This window comes from Apis cerana, linkage group LG6 (genome assembly GCF_029169275.1).
Source record: "Apis cerana isolate GH-2021 linkage group LG6, AcerK_1.0, whole genome shotgun sequence".
NCBI lineage: Eukaryota > Metazoa > Arthropoda > Insecta > Hymenoptera > Apidae > Apis > Apis cerana.
The window spans coordinates 12,873,580-12,896,073 of NC_083857.1; the positions used below are offsets into that span (position 1 = coordinate 12,873,580).

General features: G+C 24.1%; 2 protein-coding genes and 1 long non-coding RNA gene across 4 annotated transcripts; 1 reads left to right on the plus strand and 2 right to left on the minus strand.

Moving 5' to 3' along the window:
- Positions 1–96: 96 nt before the first annotated feature.
- Positions 97–5,056, minus strand: LOC107994125 (uncharacterized). The gene is made up of 3 exons (XR_009830235.1): positions 4,969–5,056; positions 949–1,436; positions 97–847 (listed from the first exon to the last, which is right to left on the minus strand). It is a non-coding gene; the product is annotated as an uncharacterized LOC107994125 (long non-coding RNA).
- LOC107994124 (elongation of very long chain fatty acids protein 4-like) lies at positions 1,283–17,380 on the plus strand. Of its 2 annotated transcripts, none has more exons than XM_017050894.3 (7): positions 1,283–1,424; positions 13,562–13,643; positions 13,875–14,062; positions 14,137–14,217; positions 14,303–14,474; positions 15,438–15,715; positions 15,829–17,380. In XM_017050894.3, exons 2-7 carry the CDS (start codon positions 13,565–13,567, stop codon positions 15,979–15,981), a joined length of 951 nt encoding a protein of 316 aa, XP_016906383.1. In that variant the 5' UTR covers positions 1,283–1,424; positions 13,562–13,564; the 3' UTR covers positions 15,982–17,380. The 2 variants fall into 2 exon arrangements, with proteins under 2 accessions (XP_016906383.1, XP_016906382.1); XM_017050893.3 differs by lacking the exon at positions 1,283–1,424 and adding an exon at positions 10,586–11,246.
- A 776-nt stretch (positions 17,381–18,156) lies between these two features.
- Positions 18,157–21,315, minus strand: LOC107994126 (protein CC2D2B). Its single transcript, XM_017050895.3, has 3 exons — positions 19,500–21,315; positions 19,265–19,419; positions 18,157–19,178 (listed from the first exon to the last, which is right to left on the minus strand). The coding sequence occupies exons 1-3, from the start codon at positions 21,142–21,144 to the stop codon at positions 18,639–18,641; spliced, it is 2,340 nt and encodes a 779-aa protein (XP_016906384.1). The 5' UTR covers positions 21,145–21,315; the 3' UTR covers positions 18,157–18,638.
- Positions 21,316–22,494: the final 1,179 nt, after the last annotated feature.

A 22,494-nucleotide genomic window follows, 5' to 3' on the forward strand; every position in this document is an offset into this window, starting at 1 on the left:
TCGAATTATTCTGTTTTGTAAAGATTTTAAAGATTTAACACAATATATTAAAAAAAATTATAAAGTAAAATAATGAACAAGATTAGAATAACTTAATTATACAAAATTAAAATTTTATTTTTGTATATAATACATACACAGTTCTTTTCTTGATTCTTTCTTTTATTGTATTTTCTGATTTTTACCCCATCAGACAAATTCCGTTTTATTTATTTCCTCGTCAAACAACAAAACCATGGTTTTTTTCTCAAATAATCTAATTATATAATAAAAATCGTGTTGAGCAGAAACAATCAATCAAAGCCGAATCGATAAAACAGTTAAAGAATCATTATAATCATAAAGCGGATATGCGTTAATGAACTTTTATGAGCATATTTGTGAACAATTATTTGTTTGTAACGTAATTTGTACACTTTCATTCTTTGATGTCACAATTCGTATCTTTTTCTTACATCTATTAAATTTATGTACTTACGTGACGTGAAAAAAGTGAAAATCTTAGTGTTTATACAAAATCTAATTTATTGGCTTCACTACAATCAATAGAATCAATAACATGTAAAATTAAGTAATTAATTAATTAATGAAGTTTTGGATTCTTAAAAATTTTCTCCTACTCATTGAATTCACAATTCTATTCTCATTGAAGTCACAACAAAGATAATTCGTCTACAGAGAGAAAATATATAACCAATATAAAATAATATATTATTCATTATATATAATAAATTGATATTTTCATAGTTTTAAGATACAGATATTCATACCTATTTAAAAATATATGGATAAAATGGATAAAATATAGAATAATTATAGAACAATTTGCAACACGTTAAATTGACACCTAAAAAAATATTAGGTTATTTTTTTATATATATTTATATATAGAATCATTATAAATATTTGACTTTAAATTATGTATAAAATCAGAACAATTATACTTACTTATAACAATATTATCACTTCGTAAATAAAATATCATAAATTCTTAAATATATTTCTTTCGATTTCGTTGATACTCATCAAGGAACGATTAACCATGAAACTGTACGTTTCGTTGAATATAGAATCGACGTACTAAGTTTCCCTTAGCGGTTTTATTGATTTCTATGATGGCGGCCGGTCGGCGCCTGCACCGTGCACGCTCGAGAAATCTGAAACGAATTTTTTCGTGTTTTCGTTCAAATACATCGATGAATTGTGCACAGTGACTTAGATTAATTTAAAACTTGATTAAATATACGTTACGTGAGTTCCTCTATTAAATTTGGACGATTATTCGTAAAAGATCGACGAAATGAAGGTTCAACGATAACCAACGATGTTCGTATGCTACGAGGTCCTTGAAGCGAAACCACCACTGGTGTTCAAGTTTCTGATATGAATTTTACGAATTTTGTGGCAGCTTAAAAAAAAAGACGGTGAGTAATTTTCTGAAAAATAAAAATTTGGAGAATCGATCAAATTAAATTTGAACGAATAAGCTTAAAATTATTAGATGTCTACATGACAGGATCAGTAAAATGATAACACGTTATTTTTAAAAAATTATTTTGAATTATCATATTTTTGATGTTTCTTAGATTAAAATTGTATCCCGATTAGTTGTCCATTAACTTTAAGATTAATAATAACAAGAACAATCATAAAAGATATTTTATATAAAGCAAAAATGATTTTTAATCTTAAATTTTATGTTTGTGATATTAATTTACTTCCAAGTTTAAAAATAAAATATTGAATAACTAATAGAAATCGATATTCTTTTACAATTTTTTAAAAGTTTTAAAGGTTAAAATTTTGTATTTCCCTCGTGGCGCATGTCCCGACTATGATGTTCTAAAAAATTCGCTGTACAAGAACGTGACGATTGAAATGATTATAAATCAAATATTTGATAAATAGATTAAATCTAGCGATGTTTTCATTCAATGATTTATGGTAATATATGATTTATGATAATTTGTATTATATTTCTCACAATTATTTTAAATTACTCAAGAATCATGATAATTTAAATTTAAAAAATATACTAGAAAATTTTATACACTCGCTTTTATTATTATAGATATACATTATATATATAGTTAGATATATGTACATAGCCTTTGAAATTTAAACTATGCTAAAATATAAAATATTCAATATTCGCCGAATTTTAAACATGTGATTTTTAGCTTTTGTACTTTCCTATTTTTAATAATGAACAAATAATGGCGAATTTGCTTAAAGATGGAAGTTAAACATTTATACAAGTACAAAAACAGTTTTTTTCCTAACCAATAACCTTCACCTTCAAAAATTTTGCTTTAAATCATATCGTGATTGAAGTTATATTCAGATAAAAATATAAAATATAAAAAAAAAATAAAAAAACAGTTATATGTAAAAAATGTTTTATTCTAACGATATTTGATTTATTTAACTTACTTAAATTTTTTTAACTTATAATATATTTCTTAAAAAAGAAAAATTATTTATTCGTTCAAATATAAATTTTGTATTCAAAAATTTTTAATGTTTAAATCAACCAAAATCAAAAAGCTTTAATTACAAACAATTAGCGGTATCAAATAATAGATGTTTCTTTTACTTTAAGTAACTTTCATTGTCCGATTGCTCAAATGGAAATACTATACTATAATCAGTTAGAAAAATCACAATCAGAATTAAATGTGTGAAGTAAACATATCCCGCTGTACCTGTTGTCGGGGAAATTTCACTTTCGTTACTTCTTCAATCTCGATTGATTCTTGGTAAATCTACATGGAGAAATTAACTGATGAAAAAAAAAAAAAAAGAAATCGACTTAAAAAAAAAATCATAATAATTGATGAATTATATATCAAAATATTAAACATTGATAATACTTAAATCAAATTTAATTATTTTTTTTATCACTAACCACAATTAAGAAAATATAACGGAGAAATTTCATTTAGTTATAATAAAATCCATGGATGTAATAAAATAAAAACAATATTCGTACTTTGATGAAATCTTATAATAATAACAAAACTAAAAGAACATATTAATTATATATAAATTTAACAAAATCAAAAAACAGATTAATACAATTATTATTATTATTTTTTCCCATGATCGCTTACTGTAATAAATAATTGTAATCATTGAACATAATCGAGAAAACACGAAAATTGTTAATACAATAGTTGCATCCTTTCTTGGATCTAGACATTGACCTCGAAAGTAAGGTGATCATGGTAAGTTCAAACGACCGGTACAGAAGAAAGTACGATGCAGCCTCCAATCTAATCATATATCGGGAAAATGTTGAGCAAATTATCTATGTCGATACAGACGATAATAATGGCATTGAATATAGCAATGAAAATTGTAATATATATATTCACTATAAATTTTATGTCTTGCTTAACTCTTTACTTTTTATTTTACGCTTTTCGAATATTCATTATTTTTTTCCTCCCTCTATTTTTCTCTTTTACTCTAATATAATATATATATTTCTAATTGCAATCACGAATTTAATTTACATCGATAACAATCAATTATTATTATTATTTGAAATTTTCGAATTTTTTTTTTATAAATAATATCAATTTTTCAAATCGAGTGAACAACAATAACAACAATAACAAAAGCAAAATTTTAAAAGTTCAAAGAGTATCTATAATTTCAATTGATTTATACGAGTATCTGTCTTACCTCGAAAGGAAGTGGTAACCACTCTCTATCTAACAACTTTTCCCTTCGTTTAGACAGAACATTCACCTGCAGTTGGCTATCGCAAGAATATGGAAAGCAATTTCACTGATTCAGCTATTTAGATCAAGTATCAGATAGAACAATTTCAAATTACCCGCCTCAGAACAATTTTTCATTTGAAATTTTATACATATTATGCTGCCGAAAATAATAAATAAAAATGTAAATGTCGACATAAACGATGATGAATTCATAGAAAGTTTGTCGAACAGTATAATTTAATCGTTTATGTAAATTATGGAATATCAATTTGATAAGACTAATAATGTAATAATTTATAATTAATATAAGGAATTTAAAAAATTAGAATATTTCAAATTTTTTATTGAAAATATTTTTTAATCGGATATACTTGTGTTGAAATGAATATTTAAAATTTTCAAGAGTAAGCAATATTACTTTTGTTTGGTCACGAGTGCTGTTTTCATCAATATATATTTTTGCAATGATTCTTAATTTCTTTCTCCATATTCATTATTCATTTTATTCATTATATGATTTTACGTGTATCTGTAAATCTGTAATTTGTAAATGTTTGTGTTTATAAAAAATTTCAAATAAATATATTCTATTATAATATCAATTAAAGAGAAAATTTTAATTCTTATATTCAAAATAAATAAAAATAAATTTTCTTTACAATATTTTAGTCTCAATTTTTAAATTACATATATTTTTATTTCGTTTCGAGAAAGTAAAGATATTTGCATATATATTCAAAAAGAATGCGCGAATAGAGAATGTATATTTTTTTTGTCAATCATATATAATTGTGAAAAGAAGTAAAAACTTTAAGAATTAATATAAATATAAATCCAATATGAACTCAATTGCAAAAAATTGTTCATATCTATTCATTATTATATATATATCTATAATGGAACGTATACACTACGCAATACAATATTTAAAATTGCTAATGAAAGAAAATTGATAAAATTAAACTACTAAATATAGAAGAGAAACTAATCAGAATATATGCTAATATTTATTATGGATTATATATATGCAAATAGTTGAAAATTAATGAACATTATAATGAATGAACGAATATTATAATGAACGTTGCAATTAGAATGGGCCCTATAACCTGACGAATGAATGCGTTAAGATCCGAAAAAGATATTTTTATGAATAAGATTATCTTTATTCATTGTTAATTCTTTTGTTTCAAAGGATCGAAGCTGTTGTACTTGCTATAATATCTTACACGTTTACCTCAATACTATTGTGCTTGACACAAAGATTGTGCTCGTATGAAGATTAAAATCTTCTTACATTATCCATTATTCTATTTATATGTTTATTTTATTATATAATAATTATTATCACGTTTACTCGTCGACTAAGAAATCATGAAATCATGGATTTTAAATATTTTCGAAATGTTTCTTTAATTTTTTAATATTTGAGTATTATGTATTTCTTTAATTAATAACAATTCTCTAATATTGTCCATTGATTAATCATCGAACGTAGTAAAATATCGTATACGTAAACATCGTATAAATATCGTATACATTTCATAATTTCAACAATGATGAAAAATGACGATTTTTAAACAATGAAATATTTACGATCGAATCTCGGAACGTTTGTAACACTTGACAAATATTTAATGAACATGATCAAATATTAACACTTCAGATTCATGTTTGACCAACATTTCGCAATATTCGTTTCCGCAATATGTTTTGTATGATATGATCGTTCACAAATTTGAAGTGTGCCAGTAGGTACAGCATTAGGCCGCATTCCCACGGCATGCTTATTCTCACAAAGTTAGATTTAGGTCCAGCACTGTACCATGATAACGATCAAAACGAGTTTATACGATTCCGATTAAGAAATTAGGATCTAACCTTTAAGTTTTACTCATTAAGTCGTAGCCTCGAGGAAATAGCGGAAACGACTAATTTACATTTACTGCATAATTTTGATGAATTTATAATTGTCATTAAACCGTGACGAAACGTAAAAGTGTATATCTAAAATGAAAAAATTTTTTTTAATCGAGGATAAAGTTTATATGCCATAGAGACTTAATATTTACTTATTCTTTATATTAATAGTGATATAAGTAAATGTATTATCAGCCAGAACCAAATAGTTACGAAGCTAATATAAGCCAATAAATCTGATTTTTTATTAGTTCTTACAAAAAAAAAAAAAATAGATACTGAACAAATCCATATTTATATAAAATACTACAGATAAAATATGGAAAGTTATATTCAAGTAAGGTCAAATGTCGCTGTCGAACCTATAGGTGAAATGTGGAATGCAGACAAGAGGTTAGAAATCATGAATGATTCTATAGTCTTCTATAGTTTGCAGCTACAAATATAAGATGGTAGTATAGTTTGGCCTCATAACTTACTTTAACACCTCGTATCTCACTCTGAAACTTATCGTTGCGAATTAGCTTCAACGTACAAATATCAATTGACATTTTATCTATTAAAATATTTTAATTACAAAATTTTTAAATTTAAAATATTTGCACATACATGAATATAATTAAATAAATTAAAAGATTTGCAAAATTTATTCCGGAATCTTTTTGAGAATTTTTCTTGTTTGTAATTTTAGCATTGAGAGTCTGTAGAAGTATGCAATTTATCTGACTTGACAGTAATAGATATCTACAGACATTATGATGCTTGACTAGGATTCGTATCCATCTGATCCTGTTGTGCAGAATAAGCACATAGTTCATAATACATAGTTGTAACACTTTTCAAGGTATATGTTCTCAATTCATATTGAAAAAAATTGAATTTGTGAAATGGTGACATATTTTTTTCTAATAAAATATTATTCTTAGAAAAATGGATCATATTATGTACAAACGAAGCAAAATTTATTTAATTTATAAATAGATATACATATTATCTATATATAAGATAATTGAGATTTTATTTTATTACATAATATAGAATATAATATATCTATTATATAATTTTACTCTATTAATGAAAAAATTTATTGACTATGTAAAAATTTCTTAACTTTCAATTTTCATTAAGAAACTGTCCATTTAGATATAAAAAAAATATATTGAATTTTGAAATCACATAAATTGTTTCATTCGAAAATTGCAACTTTAACGACAAGTATGACGCTTAAATTGCAAATTTTACAGGTCATAAAAATGCAAGCGTATGCAATTCGCGTAATATTGCATCAGTGTCAATCAATTTCACAAACAATCACTTTAATACGAATTTGTGTTAATTATAAGATTGTTCGGTTGCAATCTAAAAGTAAAGCAAACTCAAAACTTATAACTTTCTACATTTTATTATATTAAACTTTCTACATTAAACTTTCAAATTTTATAGAAAAAATGTTCATATTCAAGTTATACAATATATCTTTACAAAATTTTTCAACTATATTATATTTTTTTACACATATTTTTTTTAAAACATATGATACACATTTAAATTGTTAACAAAATTATATACAAAGAAAAGATTCATCAAGTATGGTATGTAATTGAACAAAACATTATATTTTTGTTGCAGTAAAATATGCATAAAATGAACTATGACGATAGCTCGTAACTTTCTCTATTGCAATAAGATTTACGATATTACAAACACATAGTGCCAAAAAAAGTGGATAGGAAATAATTATGAAAGAAACAAAAATTCTTTTATATATATATGTTATTTTATAAAAATTTTTTCTATGCTATTATAATTATGATATATTATTGTCGTTACATTTTTATAATTATGAAATATTGCATGCAGAATGTTAATTGGTTTTAATTTACTTAAAGTTATTACTTTCACTGTTCTTAATAACGAAGAGAGTTTTCAAAAAATAAATATTCTGATTACTTAACATTTATTTTTACATTATAATATTTTTACATTGAAATTACATTGTTTTCAAAGTTTTTCTTACATTTAACTGTTAATTTTTGAAATGCAAAGAATATTTTAATTTTCAAAAAATATTCGAAATGATTAAAGAAAGAAACACTTTTTTCATTAAAGAAAGAAAAAAATAATTTTTTATTTCTTATTTCAAATGCATGCTTTTTAAAATTTAAGATATAAAATATTTAGAGAAATTATTGTTATTAAATTAAAAATCGTTTGATTTACAACATTGGCAAACGTTAATAAGTACATGTATTATTATTTTAATAAATATATATTTATACAGTTAATTTTTGCACACGTACGATAATTATTACATAGTGATAATCTATACTGTCAATAATAACGATACTAGCTTCACCATAAACTATACATGTATATATACATGAGTATAGAAGGAAAGATTAATTCGGATGAAAGTTTGCTCTGGGCAACTTGGGTTCTATTGATCTCATTTTATTCTCGATCTTCTTACAAATTTCCATCTGTTCTCATTAAGTTAGAAGCGATATAAATAAGAATAATAATAATAATTATATATAATTATATACATACATATATATATATATATGTAACATTCATATTTTTAAAAATTTAAAGTGCAATACACTTTCGTATCAAAAAAATCTCTTTTTTCTTATCGTATTTAGCAATGAGAAAAAAAAATCAATGAAAATAAGAAAAACGCAATGGAACTTCCGTCAACGACTATTTCCTTGACCGAGATATACTAAGGCGAATGGAAAAAAAAGAAGTGCGAAGAAAAAAAAACCATAGGTTGAACTATACATGTATACGCCGACGAAAGTAACCGGTTGCGCTTTCTCCTTCTGCAGTCAGATTCCTGTATCTTTTTCTTCCTTACTTCCTCCGTATTCGAGTTTTGTCGAAATGCAACGAAAGAAGGAATGAACCAACAACAATTACGATGTTCAATTACGAACTGTAAAGCATCCCGCACCATGCAATATTCCTTTTGATCTCAGGTGACGCGAAATTGAATGATCTTCAATTGTGCTTACCTCTCTTTAAGTTTTGATCATTTCTTTTGACATTCGTCCTTTGATTTCTTGAAACGAAACAGCAATTTGTTATCGTTTATATTTATTATCTTACACGTCGCTTTAAGGGATGTATTATAATTTGAATATATAAAGTATAGATAATCGCACGTGCAACTTTAACATGTTGCAATATAGGAAATAAAAATTATACGCATCTATATCGATGACTAACTTCGTTAATCGAGATTCACTGTTGGAAAAAATTAATTTATAACTTCATTGCGCTACATACCCATATCGATTATGCCGGTATATGCTTGAAAAACATTCAGAACACTCTGCCCGTTAAATGTCCGAGAGATGAATCGAAACTGGTTTTCTCTTACTTCCGTCTACAGATTTCTTAAAAGAAGCACATGCTCTTTCTCCACTCGAATTCATTGACGATTCATCAGATTTGCAATACGATTCGATTATAATCCAAAATTCTTACTACACTAAGAAATAGGTTTGTGTGTTGATAATTTTCGTGTTAAGCAAGATTCGAGTTTAGCAAATTCGAATTTATTTTCTTTCTTGTTGCTTTCTGGAGAAATTTATTTATTTTAACGTAAATCACCTTGAAACTAGTGTAGAATTTCTATTTGAATTTCTAATAATATTCAATTCTTAGTCATTGGTTATTTATATTGTAAGAATATTATCTCGAAATGAGTGTACAATTTATAAATGTTACGTTTCATTTCATGGTTCTCAAGTGATATTTATAGAAATAATAAAAATTTAAATGCGCTTATAATATTTTATAAAAGAAGACTTCACACAATGAATCGGATAGGATGTTTCATCAATAATCTTTTCTTCGTTATTCTAATCAATCTATAAATTAATTTAGCAAATTAGGATAGTTAGAAAATTGATTTTTCTAACTTTCAATATGTCAATATGAAATGATGTAATATATCTTTTCGATATCTTGGCGAACAAATTCAAATTCTTTTATTTATCAAAAAATTTCAGCCAACGATCAACGCGCGATATTTTTACACGCATAACATATGAACACACAGCGATTTAAATGACAAAACGATCAAGATCTAGAATCGAGTTAATTTCGAATATTTGGAAATGTATTTTACAGTTAAAGGACCACTGACCTATTTTAATTTGTCGCCCCGAAGACAACTTTTATGCCTCGTATCGCTTTCTCTTAAATCCATATTTACATCCTCGCATCTGTCTGTGCTACCTTTCTTAAAAAATGTCGTAAAATAGCTTTGTGCATATTTCTATTGGTATTTAACGACTGTATAAAAATTCACGAACAATTTAAATATTCTATGAGAAAGAATATAATGGTAAGTAAATGGAATAAAAGCAAACTTTTCTTGATTTTAATTAAAGATATAATTGATTATTTAAAATTTATCTTATTGTTTTCTTGAAGATTATTTTTTCGTCTTCGATCTTTGAAAAAAAAATTCCGCTAAAAATTCATTAAAATCGATGCCTTATTCAATCAATCAACTAACACGTATAATTATCACGTACTTCATCATCAAGCTCTTCCCCGAATTCCAATCTTTTCCAATAAAGAAAAATTTTAATACAAAAATTCTCCTTGATCCTATAATTTTAAATCGCCGTATTTTCTACTCATCTTATTATCTTTCTGCGTCTCTTCCTTTCCCTTTCTCTCGATCCAGAAACTTCTCCACTTGTCAAATCGAAACGGTGAACTGATTACAAAAAAAAAGAAAGAAAGAAAGAAAGAAAGAAAGAAAGAAGAAAGAAACCAGCAACACCATCGTAACCTTCACCTCATTGAATCGAGGCCACGCACAAAATAATGTTGTGTAGCCAGTGCTCTCGAAATCTTCGATTGCGGTTCGATCTGAACGAAAGTAGTGGTAACGGCGAAGAAGCGGCGACAGAGGGCTCTTCTCGACTCCAGCTTGCCGATCCTCCATAACTGCAGAGGGGAAAGCAATGAATGTCGGGGTGGGACATGGGACTTGATCGGTTTGACCGATTCCACGCGATCTATCCCCACGATCGATATAACCTCTCAAGCAGCGGAGGGGTTTTGGCCTCGTTTAACGTTTCACGTGCCGATGAAATCGTACCACCTCCGGGAACGTGAGCTTGTCTGCTACCAGCAGGAGCATCGCCAGACGGACGACACCAAAGTTATAAAGCGGACCGGCGAAGAGGCTACGAGACGCTGCCACTTTGCCGATCGAACTCGTCGTATGACGATCCTTTTCTCGTAAAAAAATCGAAATATTGATCATTCGGCAACACCTGTCGGCACACGGTCGGTGCCATCCCTGGTTCCATAAGGGAAATTATCGATACTCGTGTCATGTTACTTTGACAACGCCGCGATCGCGTTGTGCAGGAGAGGAAGATCAAAGGGGAATCGTATAGGCCGTTTGTGACAATTTTTCTTTTTGATATTCGACGATAGACATTTTTGATTAATATTTAATCGTAACTGAGATTCGTCGTTGGTGTGTACCGAAGAAGGAGACGAGTAGGAGACACAAGAATACCCGTCATTAGCTTCTTAACTCTGATCAGTGTTATACTTAAGGTAAGAGTTTTCTGTAAATAAACTAAATTACTATCATTCGGTACTAAAATTAATATCATTAGAAAATAAATTATTTTATTCGCTGGTAAAAAAAAGTAGTAAAAATTTTAATAATATAAAATATCAAGACTTGATATTTATAAAAAGTAAGAATCGAACATTATAAGATCATTATGATAAAATGTAACTAATTATTAATAATATATTATATTCTATTGCATAATCCAATTCGTTAGAGCAATTTGTTAAAGGCAATTGATCAAAAAGAAAATATTACAAGAATATACTTGACGTATAATACATATATATGTATCGCATTTTGCAAGCGCGACATCAAATGCAAAGCAAGCATAATCATAAATCAATTTTATAATTGAATAATTTCATAGTGATATAGAAAAAATATTTATATACTTTTTTAAAATTATAATAATTTATTATTATTAAAAAAAATAAAAGAAAATATAAGGAAAAAATATGTAAGATACACGCGGCACGTTTCATTGTTATAAGAAAAAACTGGTTTGTAGGTAATTTCACTCAGCTTCCAAAGATTACGAATTTATTTATCAAAGACTTTCTCCACAAGAGATCATTCGTTAGAATGCTATAAACCATTTGAATCAGCTATTGTCACTATACGTAGTAGAAATGATTAATATGAATCGCAATTTATTTCTAAAGTAGCATAAAAACGTCAGTTTGTTCCACTGGTTTAATCATGAGGAGAGAAATCTGAGAGAGCCTGAAGAAGTTTACCTACATTTCCAATATTTTGATATAAAAATTTTATTTTACATGTTTTCAATTTGATATAGAAAAAAATATTTCCGAATAGATTGTTAATATTAATTAATGTTAATTAAAAAATTAACAAATTTTCAAGCGATTGATATTTCTACTTGATATACTATAAAATAAATTCCAAAAGATACATTAGTTAATTCTATATCATCATTGATCAATGATCAATTTATAAATGAAATTTTATTAAAAATAAAAATAAAATTATAATATAAATAATAAAATAATAATAATATTTAAACTAATATATATTTCCCAAAAAGAAAATTAAAAAATCTGGAAATAATCGAGCATTTTTCGACAAAAAATAGTTGGAAACAGCAACATAAGATTTCACAGATTGAATTAACGCCTCATAAGATACTTTAATTAAAACAAAATGAAAGCTAAAACGGAGGGAGAACATACACTTGCACTTGTTACAAGTTCACGGCAACGTTAGATCGTAAATGAAAGTAGACATTCCTACTTTGCCATCGGAGCATCGAATCAGTTTGAAATCAAGCTATTTGAAAGATCTAACGAAACGTGTTTTCACGCAGACGTTATTGGGAGATAGCGGATTAGATTTATTCGGTATAACGTGAAAGTTACTACATATGACGTTTCTATCTTTAAGTGAACGACCAGATAATGTATATACATAGAAGCTGTTCATTAAACGTACAATAATGATGATAAATCGAATGCATGCGCCAAAACTTGTTTCATTTTTATTGCAACAATTCGTTTAATATGTTTTCAGTTTTATTAATTTGATGAAAATTGTATTGTAACTCCAAAAAAAATATTATTATTATAGATAAATGTTCCGTAAATATATATATGTGTTGATATTCGTTTATTTTATTTTAGTTAAGTTTAGAACATTGAAATATTTCATAGAAAATAAAAATTCCAAAAAATTATCACATAAAAATTAATATATTTAAGATATATATTTAACATAAAAAAAAATTTATCAAAAATATTTAGTTTATTTTGATATACATGTAAGATTTATAAAAAAGATAAACTTGATTTCCATAAATTATTTTTGCATATATCTATTTGTAATAACGTTTAGTTCAATAATACAACATATAAAATTGTATAATACAGATATTTTTGGATTATATATTTTAAATATAATTTAAATAATAAAATTTTTACTTTATTGTCATAAAATCTTGTTAAATATGATTGTTAATTATAATAAGATATAAACCTGTATATATGATACTGCTTTACAATCGATATTTATTTTACAATATATTATTAATATATTAGTTTTCTTTTCCTAAAAATATAAATATTATATAGTAAAAGTATAAGTGCGTAAATACAAAAGAAAATATTTTTTTAAGTATTTTTTATTAATAATATATAATTTATTTATAAGAAATTATCTTACGAAATTATCATTTATAATTAACTTCCGAATATATTTTATTTATAAATACAGAAAAATTATAAAAAATATATATGTTATAAATTTTTATAAAAAGCTTGTAATTATTATTTTGTTGTAGGCAATGGCAAGTTTAATTAATTCTACAGCAACTTTAATAAACGATGCCTACAATTATTACCTTTGGACATTATCCCTCGCTGGTAATTTATTTATTATATTAAAAATAAACATAGTTTTTTATTAGTTCATAATAAAAAATTCATTAAGTCCTTTTCTCAAATTATAATATACATATATATAGCAACAAAACTTTTTTAATATAAACATTCGAAGAATAACACTTAAAAATCAAATTCATTATGTTATAAAGATTCATTCTTAATAAAGTAAAAATATATATATATATATTTATAATTGATGCTAATCTACAGATGAACGAACGAGAGGATGGCTCTTGGTTGATTCCCCGAAACCTACTTTGATATATACAATGTTATATTTACTCATTGTATGGGCTGGGCCAAAGATCATGAGAAATCGAAAAGCCTTCAAGCTAACATGGGCTCTTGTTCCGTATAATCTTGCAATGGCCTGTCTTAATGCGTACATCGCGATACAAGTACATTTTTTTTATTATAAAATTATGATTTTTCATACCGATTGATACTTAATATATCAATTTATTATTTGCAGTTATTCGTAGCATCTACTAGACTACGTTATAGTTATGTGTGTCAACCAATTAGACATGTAACTCGTCCAGATGAATTGCAGGTATGTAAAAAATATTAACTGAAATAAATTTTATACATAAAAAAATATATTTATTTAATGTTGGTTTTTTTATTTTCTTTATTAGATTGCTCATGCTGTCTGGTGGTACTACTTTAGCAAACTTTTGGAGTTCTGTGATACATTTTTCTTTATTTTACGGAAAAAAGATAATCAATTAAGCTTCCTTCACGTTTACCATCATTCTACCATGTTTTCGTTATGGTGGATTGGTATTAAGTGGGTACCAAGCGGATCTAGTAAGTATTAATTTATCTATATCAAATTCTCTCTAATCATTTATAAAAAAATCTCAAAAAAATAAAAAATCAGAAATTAATTATATCTATATAAATAAATTAAGTTTTTTAATTTTATTATTTAAAAAATGTATTATTTTTAACTAAAAATAATTTAAAGATTGAAAATAAGGAAAATAATTTATTAATCGTTGTTTATATTCTGATAATTAATTTATTATTCAAACTATTTTATCGAATGAATTATTTGAATTGTAATTTTTTTTTTTAAATTAATATTAGAATATAAAATTGTATTTATATTCTTTATTAAGTTTTAAAATTCAGCTATCAAAAAATAAAAACTTTTTTGTAACAAAATGAGATAACATTCGTTTATTTTTTAGGATTAGTAAAAGTTAATAAACAAAGAAAGTAAAAAGATTCTTACTTTCTCCTTATTATTTTTAATATCTGTTCAAATAAAAGAAATAAAATATATTCATATAATTAAAAAATAATAAGTACTTACATTTCTCTAATTACATTGATTTTCTAATTAGTGTTTACTATATTGATTATGATTAATATGTAATTTATAATATGTAAAATTTATAATACAATAAAATTTAAATTTGAATGATATTAAGCAATAGATAAATGTGTTCTAATTGTACTTATTAATTTTAATCGCTTCCATGTAATAAATAAAAAATTTCATAGAAAGTTTGCTGAATTATAAAAAATTATATCTCTTAGTACACATTGACTAGATATCGTAACATCTTTATACATTTATGAATCTTAAAATTATAAGAGAAATCGTAGGAACTTGTTTTTACTTAAAATTAAAGATGTTTATTGGATACAAATGATTGAATTATGTATTAAATTTACAAGTAAATTTTTATTCTTTAAAGCTATTTTTTTATTTTTTTTGGATTAAATGGATATAATTTTTAATTGAAAATATTTATATTTCAGCTTTCCTTCCAGCAATGGTAAACAGTTTTATCCATGTCCTTATGTATTCATATTACGGTTTGGCCGCATTGGGACCCTCCGTAGCTAAATATCTCTGGTGGAAAAAATATTTGACGATTCTTCAATTGATCCAGTTTACCACTGCCTTGATTCTTGGCATCAATGGTATTCGATCAGGATGCGATTTTCCACTTTGGATGCAATATGCTCTTGTCATTTACATGATCTCCTTTATTGTTCTATTCGGAAACTTTTATGCCAAAGCTTACATTGCTAAGGTAATCTTCACAAAATATTTTCTAAATTTTTCTAAATATAAATTTTATATATTTTTTTTAAATTTATTTTTTTTTTAAATTCATAAAAAAAATTCGAAATATCAATGTTTTAGGGCAAGCAAGCGTATGCGGAGAGACAATTAGAAAAAATGAAAGTAGATACTCAATCGAAAAAAGAAATTACTGATGGAACTGTGTGTAATGGAAATATTTCAAATGGACATGCTAACGGATATGCAAATGGTGTATGTAAAAAGATTCAGTGAAAAATGCAATCCAAAGTTCTTTTTTAAAATATTAAAGATCGAATTACGATATACATACTTAGTTACAAAATCAAAGTGAATAGAAATTGGAAAATCGATAACGATAAACCAAATCTATTTGATCAGAATTTTTAGTTCTTACGTTCAACTGCCGTTTTGTTCACGGTGCTTAATACATTATACCGTTACAGAAAAATTGGGTTTAATATAAAAACCCGATATTTCTCTGACGAATTAACGTAAATGCGATTATATATCGGCCTGGAATTTTTTTTATTTTTGGATCAGCAATACAAACTTTAACGAATTGCTGGTCTAAGGTATTGTAAATATAAATTAGTCAACTTCATTAGCAGTTTAGTTGTCAGTAGGTGAATTATATAAGATCCAATGTGATCGATTACGGTAATGTTATATAAGTTTAAATTAAGCGATCTTTTTGTGACCAGTAATTAAAATTTGCATTGTAAAAAAAAAAAAAATGAAATGAATCGTCATGTTGAAAACTGCCTTGGTTTTTTCTCGCAAGATCTAAGGTTAGGATTCAAATATGGCGATCACGAAAAGGTTGTACTAACTTTGCACATTTGACGTCTAGTTGATACTTTAACGTGATACTTGAGTATGTTATACGAACTACACATACAGCCTCTCTAAATAAATGGAAAATAACATTTTAACATATAAATTACTATTAAAAATTGTAAAAAGTTTTGTTAGAATTTTATAGTTATATATCTAACGTTGTCCCTCTTTATACGATTTTTTCTTATTTAATGAAATTTTTTATGAATATGACTTTTGTGAAATAATAATAAAATGTTATTACCCTCAAAAATTAATTTGTTTATAACAAATTAGCAGTAATAGTCAAATTTTTATTTGGACATAATGTGAAACAAAAACTAATTCACTATGTCAATTGGTAAGATATTAATAAATTAGCTAAAGATTTATATAAAACATTTTTCTACAATTAATATTTTACAAATATAAATATTATGTGCGCGTAATGTATTATTATGTGTGTAGAAAATTTTACACATTCCAACTAAAAGTATCAAAATAATAAGACTTTTTATACACAGAATTTTTTGGAAACTTGAAAAAATATAGATATTATCGCACAAATAAAAATCGTCCATAAAAACAAAACATCACGAAATTTTTAAATTCATTTTTGAATCAAAGTATAAAAAAATAGATAAAATATATAATCATTTATAAAAATTAATTGGAATTTTTTATACATGTTTGCTTATTTAAACTACTTTTATAATTATTAAAGATTAAAATATTGTTATTATGTTTTATTACTAGCGAAATATGTACAAGAACATTGCAATTGTTATAAAAAGCGCATTGCTGCGCAATGCAATAAATCAACAAATGCATTATATTTATTTTTAATAGTTTATCATACCTTTCCAATAATATTGAAAATTATAGCAGGTAACAAAATTAGATATACAAATTATAAAATGTACTATGTTGTCATACAATATTGTCACTATAATGTCTATATAATCAGACTAATTATAATATTATAATATTCTTACTATATTGTAAGAATATTTATTTCTTATATAAAATTTTTAGATTCAATTTTTTTTTGTAATTTACTGCAAGCAATAATATATATATATAAATATATATATATATATATATACATAAAACTAATTAGTGATAAAAATTTTTATAATCAAAAAAATAAATTTTAGAAATTCATTAACAAAAATTAAAATTTTTATATTTTTGATTTACCAAAAATTTCTTAATAAAAATAAATGCTTTCAATTATTAATATTATTATAGATATAAAAAAGAGTAAAATAAATATATATATTACTTTAAATATACATATAATTAAATTTAGTTTATAATAAAACAAATTATATTTAGATTCATTTTTGTTATAAATACTTAAACAATCTGTTATCAATAGTTTCATGAAGATCTCACTGATGAAAATATAAAAATTCAAATTTTGTTAATGAATGAATATTTACGAATTATTATTATAAATTTCTCTTTTTCCTTGCTTCTTAAAAAATTTATTTGTGTATTATTTCTAAAAAATTTACATTTGTGTTCATCTAGATAGAGACTACTATGCTATAATTAATTTTATAAAATTAAATTTTATGAAATATATTGAATTTATAAAAATTTATGTTTTTAAAAAATATAGACATAATTAAAAATAATATAATTATAATTTATTATAATTTTTTTATAGAATTTTATGGATTTTTAATTTCATTTACACTTACTATATATTATATGACTTATTATATTTTTGATATTCATTAGTTTATTCAGAAAAAACTTATATTTTTTTTATTACAACTTTAATAAATTTTGTATCTAAGAATTGATGACAAAAAATTGCAGATGTATATATCTTTCTAAAAAAAAAATCATTCTTATTTTTGTTATGTATCCTTTTGTATATGAAATTTTAATAAAAAATTTACATTTAATAATTTACATTAAAACTATTACAATTAAATATTAAATTAAATATGATAAAGATTTTTTTTCTACTTTATAAATTGTATATATTGTATGTATTGTAATATTAATTTTAATGCAATATATAAATATTTAATAAATAAAATATAATTAGTAAATATTATTAAATATTAATATATAAACTAATCACGACTTTTAAGAATTATAACGGCCAACCAAATTGAAGAAATTTTGCCAATATAAGGTTGTATTTGACATATCACAACAAATTCAACTGACTCGTTAATATCATAAATCTTTGTTGCATGTAAATGTTCACTCAAATCTTCAATATGACATTCACGTTTGTTTAAAATGAAACCATGAACATGATAAGCTCTATATAACTGTTTCAAATTTTTCTTATCTAATTGTATTTCCGAGGATTGTTCCATCTTAGAAATAAAATTCCTTAAAATAGTTGTTGCATGTCGATTAAAAATTGTTGGTAAACCCAGTGTACTTCTCCAATAAGCTAATTTATCTTTTAAAGATTGCTCTATATCTATAGCAGTTTTTTTCATTTGTTTTTGTTCTTCCTCTGTTATATTTAATTCCAATACTTGAATAGTATGATCATTTTTTGTTAAAGTAGTAGTTTCAATACATCGCCATTCTTTATTTAATTTTACATCATATTTGAGATTGTGAGGTAAAGTAGATTTCTGCAAATTTTCCCATATCTAAAAATATATTATTTTAAAAAATATATTTTTTAAAAGAAAGCACATGTTATTTTAAATTAATATAATAACAATTGTTTACTGACACCAAAATGATTAATCAAACGAGATACTTTCATTAAAGGACAATGGCTATCATTTAACTTATAATAATTTCCAACTTCAGGATCCCATAATGTATATGTTCCATTTTCGCTAATGCTTAAAACAAATGATGTCCATTTACTTATTTGAGAAGAACCTAAGATATTAGTACAATCTCATAAAAAGATTTAATTTCATTTTTTTATATTAAATATATATTTTAAAGTTATTTCATACCTAATAAAACATACGTTTGTAGATTAAAACCTTGTAATAATACTGCAAGTAAAGCTGCTCTTCCATAATGATCCACTTTTTTAATATTCAATGTTTGACGTGGTGTAATTGGTCCATAATAATTAGGTAATGATGGTAAAAGCATTGTTAATCTTGCAGCATCTTTTGGAGTTTCTATACCATTGATTTTATATGATGTAATAAGACATCGTTGAATTCCTTTTAATAATGTGTTTGTAGTAATATTGTCAACTGATTTAGGAGTACTTGAATGTTCTATTTTAATCAGAATATAAATTCGCGTACACGATTGACCAGGACTAGCCTGTATATATCCAAATAATAAACTTGGACTAAATAAAGGAGATAATGTAATCCATCGTTCAAGCTCTTGATAATTTCTGTGATGTTCAAGAGGAATTCTAGCTTCACCTAACCATTGTTGACCCCAACCAGGATGTTGATCATACAAACGAAATTTTATACAATTTACCTCATTTTGTCTTGATTGTAATTCAAAGTACATTGTTTGTTGCCATACAGGTGCTGAACCTTCTGCTACAGAAGTTGAATGTATTATATTACCCCACTCAACTTCTACAAATGGTTGAACTAATGCAGATTCTTCTCTAATTGGTATTTCTATCCCTCGCAGAATAGTAACAGACAAAACTGTCTTTCCTATTGTATGATGTCTAAAAGTATTAGATGAAGATTCTAATGGACGTTTAACTTGGAATAAATCTCGAAATGATATATTGAATAAAGAAAATACAGGTTGTTCCATTATGACTATATCTGGTAATTTTGTTTGTTCTGTTTCAACTTTTTTAGAAATAATCATTTCCAAATTTGCATTGAAAATTAATGCTGGATCTTCTATCAAAAAATATTTTACTTGTTTTTTATGAATACTTTTTGGTAACTTAAGTAAAGATAAATTATTTTGTGGATCATTTGGATCATTACTTAATTTATTAAAATGACTCTTATATAATTCTTCTTTATTTTCACCATAATTACTTAAGGTAATTGTATATATTACTGTTCCAGCATGTATTCTACCAAAACTGTCACCTATTGCAAAATCTATTTCTGTTTTATAGTTTTCAATATTACGTTTCGGCAATGGTAATGGTAATATGCTAGACTGACCACCTTTAATATGTACTTGTATAAAAAGATTATTGCATTCAGAATTTTTAATTAATAATTTATGTAATTTTCTATTAAAAGGACTATTTGCTTTGCATATAATTTTCTTTTTGAATAGTAAATAGATACATGTAATTTTAATAGAATCATTGTCATCAGTCAAAGTATTAATTTTTACTTCACGAATTATAATTTCTATTAATTTACCAGAAAATTTACGTTTTGACTCATATTCTAAGATTTTTATGTGATTCAAGTTAGAAAATTTAATATCACTGTAAATGAATGGAGTATCAGAAACATATAATCCATCTTCAACTAATGTGATCTTTTGATATAATTTACGCAGATTTTTAGTGTCAGTAGTAAAAATATTGATGTTAGAACTTTCGTTTATAGTAGGGTATGCATAACAAAGATTTAAATTTTGTTTGTTTTTATCTTCAATATGTTGTGCATATCCTTTAATGAAATCAATGTCCTCAGACATATTAATATTAATTTAAAATAATATTTATTTAACAAAACAACATAAGTTAATCACAAAAATATTAATAGAATTGATATATATATTTTTATTATTTTATTCATATATATTCATTTAATGTTTATTTTAAAAACGTTGCTTAGTAACATATAAATAGCGATGAAAACGCCATCTCAGAATTCAATATTACTGTAATATATTAGAAAATTAACTTACTATTTATAATAATAATAATTATTATGAATATGACATTTTTTAGTACATAAATACATTATCTGAAATGTAATTATATATTTTTAAATCATTTTATATAACAAATATAATTTTTATAAATTTTTATCTAAATTTTAAAATTATATAAAAAATATATATATTATAATAAATACATATATATTTAAATAAAGTTAAATTATTATTAATCATATATTTATTATTTAATTAGAAAAAATATTGTAATTTGATATTTTATTTATTTTATATTTTATAATTGATTAAATTTCAAAGATTTTTATATTATAACATAAAAATAATAATTGATTCTATTTATTTTACGAATTTATTTAAATCACGTTACGTGATTTTAATCAAAAGATTTTATAAAATTTAAAAAGATAAAAAGTAAAAAAATCAAAAAAGTATAATAAATTATAATCGCAAAATCAAGAATAGAGAAATATAGATATGGTTTGTGCTCATACACAGGAAGTAGATCAACTACAATTCATCATATATTCAATCTACCAAAGCAATCTTACATTAAATCTTAAATTAATTTGAAGTTCTTTATATTCTTTGATTTTATGTTATTTTTTTCATAATAAAATAATATTTTTTATTTTTTTAATGATTTGAATGATGATGTAAATAATTTTTGTTAAATTTATTACATATTTTTTAATTTATGTATACAATGTATATTTTTTTCAAAAATTTATGATTATTTTCATATAATTTTAAATTTAGAAAAATTTAAAATTAATTATAGATATTATAATTAATATTATATTGATATTAAATAAAAATTAATTAATACTAATTAAAACTACTTTAACTATTTTAAAAACTATACTTTTTTTAAAATTGTTTATAAATATTTGTAACTTTTTTTAAATGTGATATTAAAATAAATTTTTTAATTTTTTAAAAATTATTTTGTTTTCAATTTAGATTTTTTTATTAACTAATGTTTTAATATATTAATTTAACAATTTTTTATATTCTGACAATAGAAAAAATTATAATTATTAAATTTTTATTAAAGTATAATCATTTTAATTTTTTTAAAAAATTATAATTATATTTTTAGAACACCCAGTATACAGAGACAAGATCAATACCTAATATGGATATATA

Excerpts from the sequence above, each read along its gene's own strand:
- LOC107994126 (XM_017050895.3), bottom strand. The coding sequence starts at position 21,144 with ATGTCTGAGGACATTGATTTCATTAAAGGATATGCACAACATATTGAA. Across the intron at positions 19,420-19,499 it reads ACAAACGTATGTTTTATTAG|GTTCTTCTCAAATAAGTAAA; the intron begins GTATGAAATAAC and ends CTAATATCTTAG. Across the intron at positions 19,179-19,264 it reads GTTTGATTAATCATTTTGGT|ATATGGGAAAATTTGCAGAA; the intron begins GTCAGTAAACAA and ends ATATATTTTTAG.
- LOC107994124 (XM_017050894.3), top strand. The coding sequence starts at position 13,565 with ATGGCAAGTTTAATTAATTCTACAGCAACTTTAATAAACGATGCCTAC. Across the intron at positions 14,063-14,136 it reads ATGCGTACATCGCGATACAA|TTATTCGTAGCATCTACTAG; the intron begins GTACATTTTTTT and ends TATTATTTGCAG. Across the intron at positions 15,716-15,828 it reads CCAAAGCTTACATTGCTAAG|GGCAAGCAAGCGTATGCGGA; the intron begins GTAATCTTCACA and ends TCAATGTTTTAG.